Consider the following 14,434-nt stretch of genomic DNA (forward strand, 5'->3'; position numbering starts at 1 on the left):
GCCCACTGTGGAGCTGGAGCCATTATCAACCTATGGATACTACTGGCAAGGCATGGCACACAATAAGGGGAGGTCAGAGTTATGTACACTGCCCCCTGGCACCAGGGCATTAAAATGGGCAGTCTTTCACATATTATACCAGCAAACACATGGCAGGCAAGACTAGGCGGACTGCCGCACTTAGGCAGGTGGGTGAACTGAAGTTGAGACCTGGCTCCAGGATAGCCCCCTGTCACATATAGATTAAACTGAGCTATAGAATTTTTAAAACTTGCAGAAGGTTCTTCAACTATCAGATGAAACTTCAGTGAAAAACCTTCTGTAAGCAAAATAACTCTCTGGACCAAGTAAATTCCAATTTCAGGGTTCTATATATCTATGAAAGGCATTGCTAAGTAAGCAATTTTTCAAAAGAAGGAAAACTCACTGTGAAATGAAGTGGTTGAATCCTCTGCACCACTTGTCAGGATGTAGTAAAGTAGGAGGAGGATTTCTGAAAAATATAAACAGTTTCAGTTTTTAAATGTTTCACCTAAATCATAGTGTTGTTATAATTATCTCATGGATCCTCAACAAAAAAGAAACTAGTTCTATTATGGAGAAAATTTTAACACAGCATGGAATGGTCATAAAATCTATTTACAATAAAAGCTTTGTTATCCATCACCCATGGGGAATGGAGGGAGCCGGGTAACAAAAAATGCCAGATAACTGAGCAACCTGAATTCCTGTCTTTGCCTGTTCGGGCCACCACCTGTCCCACCGGGTCTGGGGTGTCACTGCCCCTCCCGCTGCATTGCCAGCCCTCCTGCAGGCACCAAGGGACAGGGAGGACAGACTCATGCAGGCTGCTATGCCCCCGGTCGTGGAGGCTTGGCAGCGTAGGCTGCTTTCTCCTGGGCCGTGGGGGCTCTGCAAAACTGGAAGTGCCACAGCAGGCACTTCTGGTTTCACTTTCCCTTACAAGCCCTTACAAGCCGGCATGCCAGTTAACAGAGCATGCCAGCTTGTAAAGTGCCGGATAACTCAGCGTTTATGGTACTTTGATTTTCCTTTGTTGATGATTCCCCCTCTCTCTTCATCAACTTTTCATTTTTATTTTAAGTACAGGAGGTAGAGTGAACATACAAACTTCCCTATATTTCCTGTTCATTCAGCTCAACTCTGAAAGAATCACCTCTGGGATGGAAAGATAATCCAGTCCTCACTCCTGTTCAGACCTCAAGGTCTACACTCGGGAATTGATTATGACCATGATTTTGAGAAGTATGGGCACCTGAATATGAAGAACTCTAGGTAGACCATCAATAAATGTTGGTAATTTTAAGTCATAATTTCACATTGACTTAGAGGTTATTATTTCTATATAAAGAGTTTGTAATTTATTAAAATATTGCATATCAATTTTATAGTGGCATACTCTATCTTCTTACATTATGTAGTGAGAAGATCTTCTATAAGAAGGTCTTAGAATCTACTTACCTCTTAGAATCTGAGAGGTAGCACATATGCTGTTGTATATTAGTTGACATATAACTACTTTCTTCATTGAATACCACAGTAAATTACACAAACATTTATATATGGGTTCATACTGGAACACCAAATTCAAACCTCTCTGAACACAGAAGTTGTTTAGATCTTGATACAATAATGCCAATCAATAACTATCACTTCTGGCACGAGTTCTGATTCCTTTTGCCTGTAGACCAGTATGGCTATAAATTTGTACCCCTAAATCTTTTAAAGACAGATTTATATAAGAAAGAAAGGCCTTATCTTCTCAGACTTTGGTAAATTGGGCTCCGGATTCACACTTCATAGATGAAGACCCATCTTTGGTAAAATACATATACATACACATTTTATCTTTAACTTCCATAGCTTTCCTCAAGCAACTTATTGTGCTTTTAACTATATTCAAGTCAGCTTAAGAAAGGTCTTTTATAAATTTATAATAAATTGCACTTTGTTGCCTCTGCTGCCTTTGTGCAAAGGATCATAGGTTACTGAACTGACAGAAACAGTCATACCCTTTAGCTTAATTTAATACATAAATCCTCATGAATAGCCTGTATTGTATCATGAATCACTCATTTAATTCAGTGCCACATACCACAACAAGGCATGGTTTGGAAACATTCTGGAAAACAAAGAGCAAGCAGAATAAACACAATGTAAATTAGTGCTGATCTATTTAGCAGTCTTTGAATTTTTCACAAAAGTACATTCAAATAGTAACTCCATTTAACAATTATTATTCTCAAAAATCAAAACAAAACCATTAAAAAGAAAGACAGCATGGCTTTGTAATAAATGGACCATTTTTATTCAACTGTATCTATTCCAAACAAATGCAGTCATCTCATTTCATTGCAAGTTGTCATGTTTTCTGAGATGAGTATGTTAGTATTTTTTTTTCTTTTGTTGTGGAAGACTCAGAGAGTGTAATTTTTTTCCTGAAGTAAAGAAATCTAGAATGTTTGAGGTGTGCATCATTTATCAAATTTACCATTAGGAGTGGGAAAAAACATGATGGGTTATTTTCAACGACAATAATGTTTCAGTCTTGTCTTCCATTAACCAGATTCCTATCGTCGTATTCATCATAGACTCTGTGGCCACGCATGTGAATACAAAGCACAGTAGGTGATTTCAGAAGATTCACTAAGAACCAATCTTGTATCAGAGAGAGAGAGCTTTAAAATCTCTCTCTAATAAACAATGGTTAACAGTGTGGATAAAGAAAGGCCTCACTTCACTGTACTTTGCAAGTGGCCTTGAGATTCCTTCCTGTGACCAACATCAGGTAAGCTTATGGTTATTTCTCTTTAGAGTCCATAAAAGATAATTGGAACAGTGGTTTATCTGGCTATCCAGGTTCTAATAATTGGAGCCATCACAACAGCATCTGGGTATAAAGTATATTTTTTATATGTGTGGTATAAAATTTAGCACTGCATGCAGAATGTTTGCCACGAAACCACGTTAGCTTAGAATTTCACTGCAAATCTGAAATACCAATTTGACAAAAGTTTAGATAATATTTGTGAAATATGTGGTTTTGCTAAACTTTTTTTGCAGACTGTTAGACACTGTTTTTAAAGTCTAACATCTGAATATGTCTGTGAAATAAATTAACAGCATTTACCATAAAGTAAACTGATGATTATGGGATAATAGGAAAATAGTTATATTTGTAAACATGCAAAAACAACTAATTTCCTACAAACAGCACATCTACTACAGTAGAAAAATCTCCTGATTCTTATTTTATTATACTAAATGATGATACAAACATGTATGAAATGATTTATGAGTTTATAAGTACGTAGATGCCTTGAACACTGTACTCATGACCTTGAATGCACAGTAACCCTCACAGAGCTAACCAGTTTTTTATGAATGATGCAATGTATAGGACAAGAATCTGCCACCCTGTATGTTTGCAAGTCTGACTTCCTGAGGCAAAGAGAGTTGATTAAAATGAATTCTTTGAAAAAGTACAGTTGACACCTTTTCTAAGATCACACAATGTGACAGTATATTAGTCAATGTCATTACAGACAGACAGAATGAACTTGAAGGCAACTGCTGAGTTTTTGGCACAGAGAAAAAATAAAAATACAAGCATATGTAAATAATCAAGAGTATCCATCCAAAAAGAATTCAGAACTAATCGTAGGCCCATGGCAATAATAAATGCCCAAGGATAAGTAAATGTGCAAGAAATTGTACTTCTTTTGTAAATACTCAACTCTTTGTAGTTTGAAACTAATAATTAATTAAAAACTGAATTGTAACCCCAAAGTTGCACACATGAACTAACTAGACTGCATCAAACACTGCTCATAGGAGCCAGTGTATTATCATATCTTGGGCCAAAGCCAAATCTAGCACTTCTCTCAGTACTTTGGTTCAACAGGAATCTAACCAGAACAATCTGTGTCTACTGGGTACAGGGGGTTTTCTGGAAAACTGCACCTCAACATCTTGAAAGAAAATTCATGTCACTTGTAAGTATGTTTTCACAGGGGGGTGAAAACACCATGCATGATAGGCCACAAGGTCTGCCAAGTTTCAAGGAGATAAGTGCATGCATTTCTGGTAAACTGCACCTCACAAGCTGCTGACAAGCAAAACTCATGTCGTGTGTGTGTTAAGGTGCAGCAGGGTGAAAACTGCTGGCATAGTAGCTTCTGCTGAGGCCATGATTCCTGCCAGGTTTCAAGGAGATAGGTGCAGGGGTTTCTGGAAAACTGCACCTCAAGCTGCTGACAAGCAAAACTCATAACATGTGTAACTTTATGTGTGTGTTAAGGCACACCCTCAGTGGTGCTGGCACCTCTGCATGACACAGTAGTGTGCCCCAATGAGGTCTCCTCCTCCCCTACAGCCTCAACCCAGTCCACCATTTTAAATAACAACAGGTGATAACTTAGTGAACAGCACAGTAGTGCTAGCAGCATCTCAGGCAGCCAAACTATCACAGAGCCTGTCTTTCCTTTCCTGCAGGAGCTTCTTCTCCAGCAACTGCCAAAGAAGTCTCCCTGCCAGCCCTAGCCCTGGGGCTTAGATGTGCCCAGGGGCCTGCCTCCTTCTGGTGACCTGACCGGGGGCAGGTGCTAGTGGTATTGATCTGAGGACATGGCACTGGCAGACAAGGTTCTTTGGGTCAATCTAATCTGGTATCTTTTAGTAGACCTACTGAATAGATACAGAAACATATCTTAGCAAGGTTTCAGGTTGAAAAAACCTTCGTCAGGCTGAGGAAGCACCTGCAGTTGGTGTGTGTTCTGTTCCTGGATGGAAGAAATATCAGAGAAGCCAGAGGCTGGCATGCAGTGCAGGCAAAAAAGCCAGTCATTGAAAATGGAAATGGAGATGCCAGGGGGTGAGGGACAGGCTGGAGTGGAGGGAAAGGGGGATGTAGCAGTGCAGGTAAAAGTAGAGCTTTGTCTGTACCTGGAGCTTGGGGAACCCCAGCAGTGGGAGATTCACTTTCAGAAACACAAGCTGCTCCACCAAACCAGAATCCAAGGAGGTGCAGTGGGGTGTCACTACATCACCAGCAATGTTGAACACCCTCTCGCTTGGAACACTGGTCAGTGGACAAGGACAGGTGTTCCTGGGCAACCATGGCCAGATCTGGCCACATCTGGCTGTGGCTTGCCCAGTAGGCCAAGGGGTCACACAGCAGTGGCTCCATGTCCTTGGCGAGATAGGAAGCCACGAAGGCCTGATCACTACCTGCCTGATGGTGGAGTCTGGTGCCTATGGACCCCATCATGGAAGCCATAACCTTGGCCCACATTGGCAGCACCTGTGGTGGAGGATGGTAGATGGCATGCTGGCATGAGACAGTGGATCCCGCTCTTCCATGTCCCCCCCACCTCCATTGTTCTGCCTCCCTGACTCTCTTCACTAGCATATCCATCCACCGATTCAGGTTTTGGCTGCTGCATACACTGCCCTTCACTCTTGGGTCACAGATGGTAGCCAGCACGTGGATCAAGCCATTTCTTGATGCCCTCCTTCAGCCACCTCACCAATGCCTGCATGTCTGGTGATGGTGGCTTCCCCCAGCCAGCAACACTGATCCCCTGGAAACTCTCCATTTGGCTCTGAAGTTCCCTCACTACAGAGATCACCTGGCCAAGGAGGGCATCACCAGCACTGAGGGTCTCAGTTGCCTTGAGGAAGGGCTTGAGGACCAGTAAAATCTGGGAGATGGTATCCCACACAGCTCTGTTAAGGGGGCCGCTGATCCCAATCTCCCTGAGCAAGGCCATCTCATGGATGGCCTTCTGTTGCTCCACCAGCCACTCAAGCATCAGGTAAGTGGAGTTTCACTGAGTCTCCACATCCTGCAAGCTTTTATGCTGCAGGATGTTCAGTTCTGCCTGTTTGTCCCACAGCATCTTGCCCCCCTTGATGCTCTAGTGGAAGTAGCCTGCCATCTTCCTGCATTTGGAAATGAGCTGGCTGGTGGTACTGGTACTGTCACTGGTAGTCCTGTCCCCCTCCAACACATCCCTGACAATGAGGTAGAACTTGTGTGCTACACAGTAGATGCCAACAAAGTTGGCATCACAGACCACCTTGACCATATTGGCCCCATTGTCAGTTACCATGAACCCATGGGTGAGCTCACCCTGCCCAAAGAGCCTCCCTGCCCCATGCGGTTCATGGCCCCCATGATCCCTGTTGCCATGTGGGACTCATCTATCACCTTGGCTTGAAGAAGAGCTCACCGACCACCTGACTGGTTGCACCAGTGCCCAGTGAGAGAGAGGTATGCATGATCTCCACCCTGGCTGCTCCAGATGTCTGAAGTTAAGTGTAAGGCCACCTGCAGACCTGTCTTGCATAGCTCCTTCTTCAAGGACTCCCTGCATGCCTCATATAGGGATGGCACCACCATCCTGCTGAAGGTGGTGCATGTGGGCACTTGGTATGATGGGGACAGGAGTGCCATGAGCCACCTGAACTCTGGCCACTCAACTAAGGAGAAGGGCTGGCCATCCAGAGAAAGCATCTCCCCAGTGCTCTGGGTGATCTTGCTCACCCTTGCAACACACACCGCTTTCTCTCCACCTTACCCTCACTGTTCCAGGGTGGCCTGCCTCTGCTTTGAGGGGAAGGGAGCTTTGGAGCAAGATGGGAATTCCCTTTGGGCATGCCCCCACTGGTGCCAGGCTAAGGAAGAGCAAGGGAAAGAGGATGGTGCCTGCAGAGATGCATCAGTATTCCTGTGGTGCTTATGTGTTTTGTTCGATAGCCCCAGCTGGTTCTGGCTTGGCAGTACAGGCAGATAGCATATGTGGGATCATCTGCCAGCTCAAAATGATCCCAGACCACACTACTCAGTCACTTCTGGGGTGCAGGTGTATATGTGGATGCTGCAATTTCCCCCTCCTCAGCAGGCAGAGGCACAGCAACAGGAGGAACAGACTCTGCTGAGTTGCTTGCTTCTGCACCCTCTACCTCAGCCTCCTCTGAAGTGCCTTCTGGGGAAGGAGACCTGGGTCTAGGGGAAACTTGAGGGGTGTGGAACACAAACTCAGCTGATTCACCCTCCTTCCCCAAAATTTCCCTTGCTTGGGCCCTCAGCTCCAGCTCTTCCTCTGGCACTGGGGGGCTCAGCATGGGAAGTGAAATAGGAGTGGAGGAGACTGTTATGTTCGTGCTGCTGCTTGTTGTCATGGTGGTAGTGGGGAGGTTATGGCTGGTGCTCTTGGAGGGGACACAGGCAGCGGCACTGCTCCCCTCTCCTTGCTGCTTGTACAACTAGTGGAAACTCATGCCTGCTTGTTGTAGCAAAGAGGCTGTGTCTCAGTTTGTGGGGGAGGTTTTCTTACAGCTCTCCCTCTATCCCCTCTTCCACCCCTCCTTGAAGGCTTGCCAGATGCCTTTCCAGCATGCTTCATGGTGTGTATCAGTGTCTTGTCTTTGCCTTGGTGTGCTGGAAAATCTCTTTCTTCTTCTGTAATATTATCTATCTGATTTATGTAATACATGTAGATAAGATAATTCTATGTATGTGTATTTATGTAATGTATGTATATTTGTTTGTTTGTTTGTATGTATGTAATAAATAAAATAAAAATATATAAATGTAGGTGTGTGTCTTTCTATATAAATTCTATATTATAATATGCAATACAATTATGCTGTGCTTCCCTGCACAGTGAATGGAATGCACACTGTGAGAGAAAGAACAGATTTGAAAAGAATCAAAATAGACTAAACAAAAAGAGGATTTTGGGGGAGGAATAAATTGAAAGGAATCAATCAATTAATATAATAATGAAATAAAAGGGATTAGAAAGAAAGCAAAAAGCATTGCTGAATCCCACTTACTAGGCTAGCAAGTAGGAAATGAATGGTAACCTTTGTTGTCTAACACTGCTGAACTTCTGGAACACAGAAGTAACTGACCCCAAGGTAGAAAGCAACCCAGTTCAAACTGCTGCTTTTTATGCTGTTTTTCCATCCCTCCCCCAGAGCACTGGGATTGGAAGGGACCTCAGGGAAGGATCACAGTCACTAGCCAGCTACACAGTCATTATCGGAGCAGTCCTTCCCCCTCCCTCTCCTTACTTTCTGTTGCCCTGCAAGAAAGCCCAGCTTCAGCTTTGAAACTTGAAACATTTCAAAACATTTTGACTGCTCTCATTTCATTTCAAGGTTGTTTCGAGGCCTTTTGTTTCATTTTGATTTTGCTATTTTGAGCTTGAAATGAGTAGAAACCGTGTCGAAACAAAACAGCTGGTGAAATTTCGCACAGTCCTAATGGATAGTTGTAAGAAATAGATACGAAGTTAATTGAATGACCTGCTGTAGCTGGGCTTTTCCAAATGGTTTCTGAAAATGTCCTGCTCTGATGTAAGATGTATAATCAAACCTTCATTTTTTTTCACCTTTTGCCTAGGCCTAATTTTTTTCTATAATTTATAATTAGACCCAACACAAAGTGCTTCATTTCCTCTGACAGAATTTTTGTTCCATTGATGGCTGCGGTCCCCCAGTCTAGGCATTCTCTGGTCTTATGTCATCCTTATTCAGTGGGAGGTTTTTTGTTTTATGTTTTTTTGAGTAAAGACTTCACAACTCCATCCATTCAGACAGTACTCCATACAATTTTTTTTAAAGCAGAGTTCATTAGAACATGAAGATATCACACATGAAGACATTCTTCTCATTCAGAGAAGAACTGTTTCTGAATGATCAATAATAAGAAGTATGTGCTAGAAATGTCTCAATCTGTTGAGTTTTATGTGTTCTCTGTCATTCAGTCTGCCTCCAAAGTCACAGCTGGTAAAACCAAATGGGTCATTTTACCACAATCAGACCAACGATGTGGTTCAGTGAGCACCATTTGTCCTTTACATTAAGCTGCATGCCTAATTACAAGCTCACAGTTAATAAATTTATAATAGGCAAACAGAAAATAAATGCTTTTGATTTAAAATCATTTTTGACAAATTAAATTTTTTTGAAAATCGAAATGTACATCTATTTTTAAAAATACTTTAATAAATTTAGTAGCATATTTTATAAAGACCTTCCAAGGAACAGATTGTATCATCAGAGCCTGCCACATTGCTTCTAATGGGGGAATTAGCTGCTGAACATCAACACCTGTCACCATGAACAGACCCTGGCGAACACAACTAGGTATATGTATTTGTGAATTTTCTTAAAGCACTTATGAAATGAGACAGGCAGAGGCAATATTTATATCAACATTCACCATGTTTATATTTTAGCAGATTTCACTGGAAACAAAATGTACATACCTATTTTCTAAAGCTAAAAGAAATGTCCATAAAGTAGTTGAAAGTTAACCATGTGTAATAAGATTCTGCGATAAAAGGTTATATTATTATATACATGGATTATATTAAAATAGGTAAATAAATTCTCACAAAGTGTAAGTCCTGACCCTAAAAGGACTTACTACTTTAAATAATCCAGCTGCAATCAACCAAACTACCCATGTGCTAACAGCTATACCTGCACAATGTGCTTGAAACATATTCAGTTCAAATGAATGAGAGCTTTCGATTGATTTTAATGGGAGTTACAAGGAGTCTTTTGCCAAGAAATAACAGCTACACCTACAAAAGGACTTTGGCATCTTAATGCTGCCTAACTAAGATAGCAAGGTTGACTACAGGGTTTGTTACAGCTCAGTATCTATTGTCTTTAAGGCCAAAAGGCTGTAAGAACTCTCTACTCCCTTAGTCAAAGGAAAACTAAAAGGGCTAGAAAACTGTTTTTTGCTTTCTTATGTTGCCATAGGGAGATCAAAGGAAAGAGCATGACAACAAGAAATAGTAAGAGATATTATCCTCACTATATGCTTAGTGGTATTTCCCTAAACATAGTAGGACAGGGACATAACAGCCAAGCTGAACACTCCTGATGCCACTAACTCCCTATAGCCATGTGCCCCACAACGTAAAAGAATGGTGGTGAACTGTTAACTGTGCAGAGTATTGAATCAAAGCTTTAGCTGTGCATTTTTCATTTAAATTATTTGTTAAAAGCCAAACCTCCTAAAAAGCTGGCCATATACCAGTAAAATACAAGCTGACAATATTATTCAATGGCTTTCACACCTTTGTATCACATACAGTCTAAGCCACATACAACAGGTTCTTATGGAAATCTTAAAATTGCCCACAGAGGGAGGATATTTAGTCCTGCTAGTGCAGGGGTGTCAAACTCACCTTGTGACCTGGACTGGATTGAAACTGTGGGTCTCCTTGTGGGCCAGATGTGACTTGGGGCATGGGACAGTGGTAGCAGCCACTACAGTAGCAGCAGCAGCAACTGTGGTTGTAGTGGGATTGGCAACAGCAGTGGCAGCACCAGTGGGACAAATGGCTGTGGGCCAGGTGGTCACTTGCTGTGGTGGAGGTGCGCAGGCAGTGGTGGGCTAGGCAGCTGCAGGCAATGTTCCCTCTAAAGTGCGTATATGCACACAACTGAAAGCATGGTAGTTCACAGCCTTTTCAAGGCTGCGTGCCAGGAGTGACTGGGTCAGGAGCCTGGTGCGGGCTCCACCGGCTCTGTGGAAGTGCTCTGCTCCCTCACATCAGGGCCAGGGAGTGAAGCACTTCCCCAGAGCCGGCAGAGCTCGCCCCAGCCTCCATCCCTGCCTTGCCTCACCTTGTGGAGGCTCCGCTGGCTCCAGGACACTGCTCCGCTCCCCCACATGGCCTCGGGGCGTGAGTCCTGCAGTGTTCCAGAGCTAGCAGAGCCTCACTCAGGCAGGCAGCGGCTCCTCCCCGGGGTGAGGCAAGGCAGGGATGGAGGCTGGGGCGGGCAGCGGGCGTGGGCTCCGCTGGCTCCAGGGAAGTGCTCCACTCCCCTGCCTTGATGCAGAGAAGCAGAGCACTTCCCTGGAGCCAGCAGAGCCCGTGCCAGCCCCCAGCTCCGACCTCTGCCTCCTGGCTCTGGCCCCTGGCCCCCAGCCCCAGCATCCAGCCCCCAGCCCTCGGCCTCTGGCCCCAGCCTCCAGCCCCCAGCCCCCAGCCTCTCAGCTCCGGCCCCCGGCCCCAGCCTCCAGGCCCCCAGCCTCCAGGATCCAGGTCCCTTCGATAAGTGTCCCATGCCAGACCGAGGTAGCACCCTCACGGACCGAGGTGGCACGCTCACAGACTGCTACTCCTTAGAGGGAACATTGGCTGCAGGATGATTGAAGTTTGCCTTTTCACAGCCCTTGTTTGGCTTCTTGCCACCAATGGCCACATCCACTAGGTCCCAGATTCCATAGCAGGCTCCCCCTCCACTAGCCAGGCCTCCAAATTCCCTGGCCCACTGGTAGCTGTGGTTTGTATGTTTGACACATCTCATCTACTGTCCATCTCATCTGCTGTCAGTGCTGTGCTATAAACACTCCTGAAATTTTAAGATCACTATTTAGAGACCAGACATTCTGAGTAACAAGGCAAACAACTGTAATGATGTGTAAACAACTGAGAAGAAGTTTCAGTACATGATATTTATTAGGGCTTTGCAAAGCTTCAGTCCCCGATATGATCTGGCGGAGATTCAGCCCAATTTGGTGGCCAAATCTCCAAATCCAAAGCGAATCAGAGAACCCTTTAATCTCTCCAAATCGAATCAGAACCCTCTGAATTGATTCAGACAGATTCAGAGATTTGTACACAGAGACAGGTTTAAATGTTTTTTCTACATACCTCTAGGTAGAGGCTCATGAATGATGTGATGCTAGGGCAGATGGAGTGTCTCACAGGAGTGCTGGGGGTTCTCCAGTGTGCTTGGGAGCAGACCTGGAAGTGGACCAGAAGCCCACTTCCAGGTCCACCAAGGAATGCACAGCCCCCCCCCCCCCCCCCGTGTCCCCAGGCTCAACAACTGATGCCTCCTGGGTCTGGAGGGGGCACCTGGGGTCCCCCTGCAGATGATCGCTAAGCCAGAAGGGTACAGGGGGTCCCCCCAGTGCACTCCCCAGTGACCTGGAGGTAGACTGGAAGTAGTTCCGGTCTACTTCTGGGTTCACTGCTGAGCACATGGAGGGCCCCACTGCACTCCTGTGGGTCATACCATGCGCCCCAGCATCACAGCAATCATGAGCCACACCTGCTATCTCAAGGTATGTAGAAAAAACTTTTAAAGCTGTGTCTGTGTCCGAAGCACTGATTCTCCAAATCAGCATCAAATCTTCAGATTCGGATTCAGGTGAATGGAATCAGGGACAGTAATCTGAATCAACGAATCGAATCACAGTCCCTGATTTGGGCCGAATCTGAAAGGAATAGGTCCCGCTTTGCACACCCCTAATATTTATTACTATACCATGTGCCCCCAAATAAGATGTGCACTTTGTTTTGGGAAGGAAGAATGAAGAAACTCATTTTTCCTTTAAACCAAACTGTTCAAAATCAGCTTTCCTCTCTAAGACATGTGCTCCAATTTTCAATAGCTAATTTTTGGGGAAAAGGTGAGTGTAGAACATGAATAAATATGCTAAATTATCAGGTATTCTTAAATAGGGTTAAGCTGTGCCTTTAATTACGAAAGCAATGGGATTTGAAAAATAGCTGATGTTTAAACAGACTACGCTGTCATAGAGAGGTACTCAAGCCCCCAGGGACAGGCCAGATCCAGCCCCCAGCACCAGGTCATCCAGCCTATGGGATCCTCCAAGAGTATGTGGGGAGCTCTGCAGGCTGTGGCTCTGTGCAGGCCAGTGCAGGGCCTAACTCCAATGTGTGGGACCAGTAGCAGGTAGCACAAGGCCCTGGAAATCTAATCCCAGCACCTGGGGCCAGGCAGGGGGTGGTATGGGGCCTCAGAGCCCTGATCACAGCACATGGAGCCCAATACAGGCATACAGGGATGGTGCAGGGCCCAGTCATGGTGTGTAGCGTCTCATATAGCCCTGTGCAATTCATCGGCCCATGGGACCAAAAGGCTGAGTACCACCACTGTAATAGATTCCACAAAGAGCTGGCTAGCAAGCTCATAGGAGACCAAAAATAATATTTTTAGGGAAAATGATTTGACTAACTCCCATGTTATCTGTCAAACTAGGCTCAGCCCAATTTACTAGGAGTTGAGCTTGCATTGTATTATGTTTATCTGCATGCTTTCTACTGCTCAAACATGAGACTTGCAAGATTTACAGCCAGTGGGCTAACAACTAACCACAAACTGGATAGAATTAGAGGTTTCATTAACCATAAAGTAATGACAAGAAAACAACCCTCACAGCTACTGAGAAGGAAGGTGATGGGATTCCTACCCAACATGTTGTCATTCAGACCCAAGCCTATCAATCTCTGGTTAAGGAGGATTTTGTTAATCTTGAAGTCCCTTTCCCTAGGAAGGACCATTCTCTCCCCCCTCTCACACCAGAGCCATTTGCACTGTGTGCTACAATGGGCAAGAGCTTCTGCTATTTTAGCTCTTCCTCAGCATTCTGGATACTAGAGAGATTCTCTCTCTGCTCTTTGCAGACTGGAGTCTGAACTGAAGTTCACTCAGATTAATAAGATATTTTCCATTCAATTCAATAAGCTTTGGATCTTGCACTTTGAAACGCATGGTGGTAATATGAGTAAAAAAAAAAAATATAGACAAGCAAGTTCCCTTGCCATCTCCAAGCCAGGACAGGGCTTCTCCATTTAGTATATTTCCTGGTATTTGGCTGCCTACTTTTAACTGACTGGAGCAAAGAGAAGCTCCCACCACCCCCCAGTCAAGACATTTGCACACACTAGCAGGCCTTACTGCCAGTACATTTTTATTTGCTTAATTTCCTGTCATGGTTCCTTACTTCCCATCCCTTCTCATCTAACATGACCTCTTCATATGCTACCTTTAACAATGGCTTCCTCTCACGTGATCAGAGGAAAGTGATAGTGTATCCCTGACAATCCTCTTCTACCATCTTTTTTTGGGGGGAGAGGGTGTGGGGAGGGGAGCTGGAGGTGAATTTTATGTGCCTTTTCCAATCCCCTGCCTTTGAGGAACTGTTCTTCCTCCTTGTAAATATCTAGTTTAAATGTGCCACGAACATAAGACTCCAGTCATCAATTTTGAGTAGTGAAGAGTTGCCAGTTTCACTCATGTCAAATTTTCCTGTATTTTAACAAGTGATGACTGCCCCCAAGTGACAGTAACGGGTATTGGCAAGAATCAGTTAACAGTAGGCAAAGAGGTAGGACCTGATGGTATCAGCATTGGAAATAAAATGCTTCCACATGTTTTGCTCTCTCCTAATTACAATGCCAGAGTTAGCAGATATTTGACCCATTACTGGAGGTGGCATCTTGATGCTTCCTCATCACGCATGAAGGTAAATTCAGGCTTAAATCCCATTAAATAGAGATGTGCACATGGAAATGTATATTAAATATACAAATACAACTATTAGAATGTGAGGTATTAATTG

General features: G+C 44.3%; 1 protein-coding gene across 1 annotated transcript in view; it reads right to left on the reverse strand.

The window, feature by feature from the left end:
- Nucleotides 1-14,434, reverse strand: part of MYO3B (myosin IIIB) — a 357,238-nt gene that overhangs the window by 282,591 nt on the left and 60,213 nt on the right. Inside the window, exon 8 of the mRNA XM_090041713.1 lies at nucleotides 428-493. Coding sequence (XP_089897839.1) covers nucleotides 428-493 — 66 coding nt within the window. The remainder of the gene's footprint in view (nucleotides 1-427; nucleotides 494-14,434) is intronic.

The sequence above is a fragment of the Crocodylus siamensis genome, chromosome 4 (assembly GCF_052110815.1).
Source record: "Crocodylus siamensis isolate JL-2025a chromosome 4, ASM5211081v1, whole genome shotgun sequence".
Classification (NCBI taxonomy): Eukaryota; Metazoa; Chordata; order Crocodylia; family Crocodylidae; genus Crocodylus; species Crocodylus siamensis.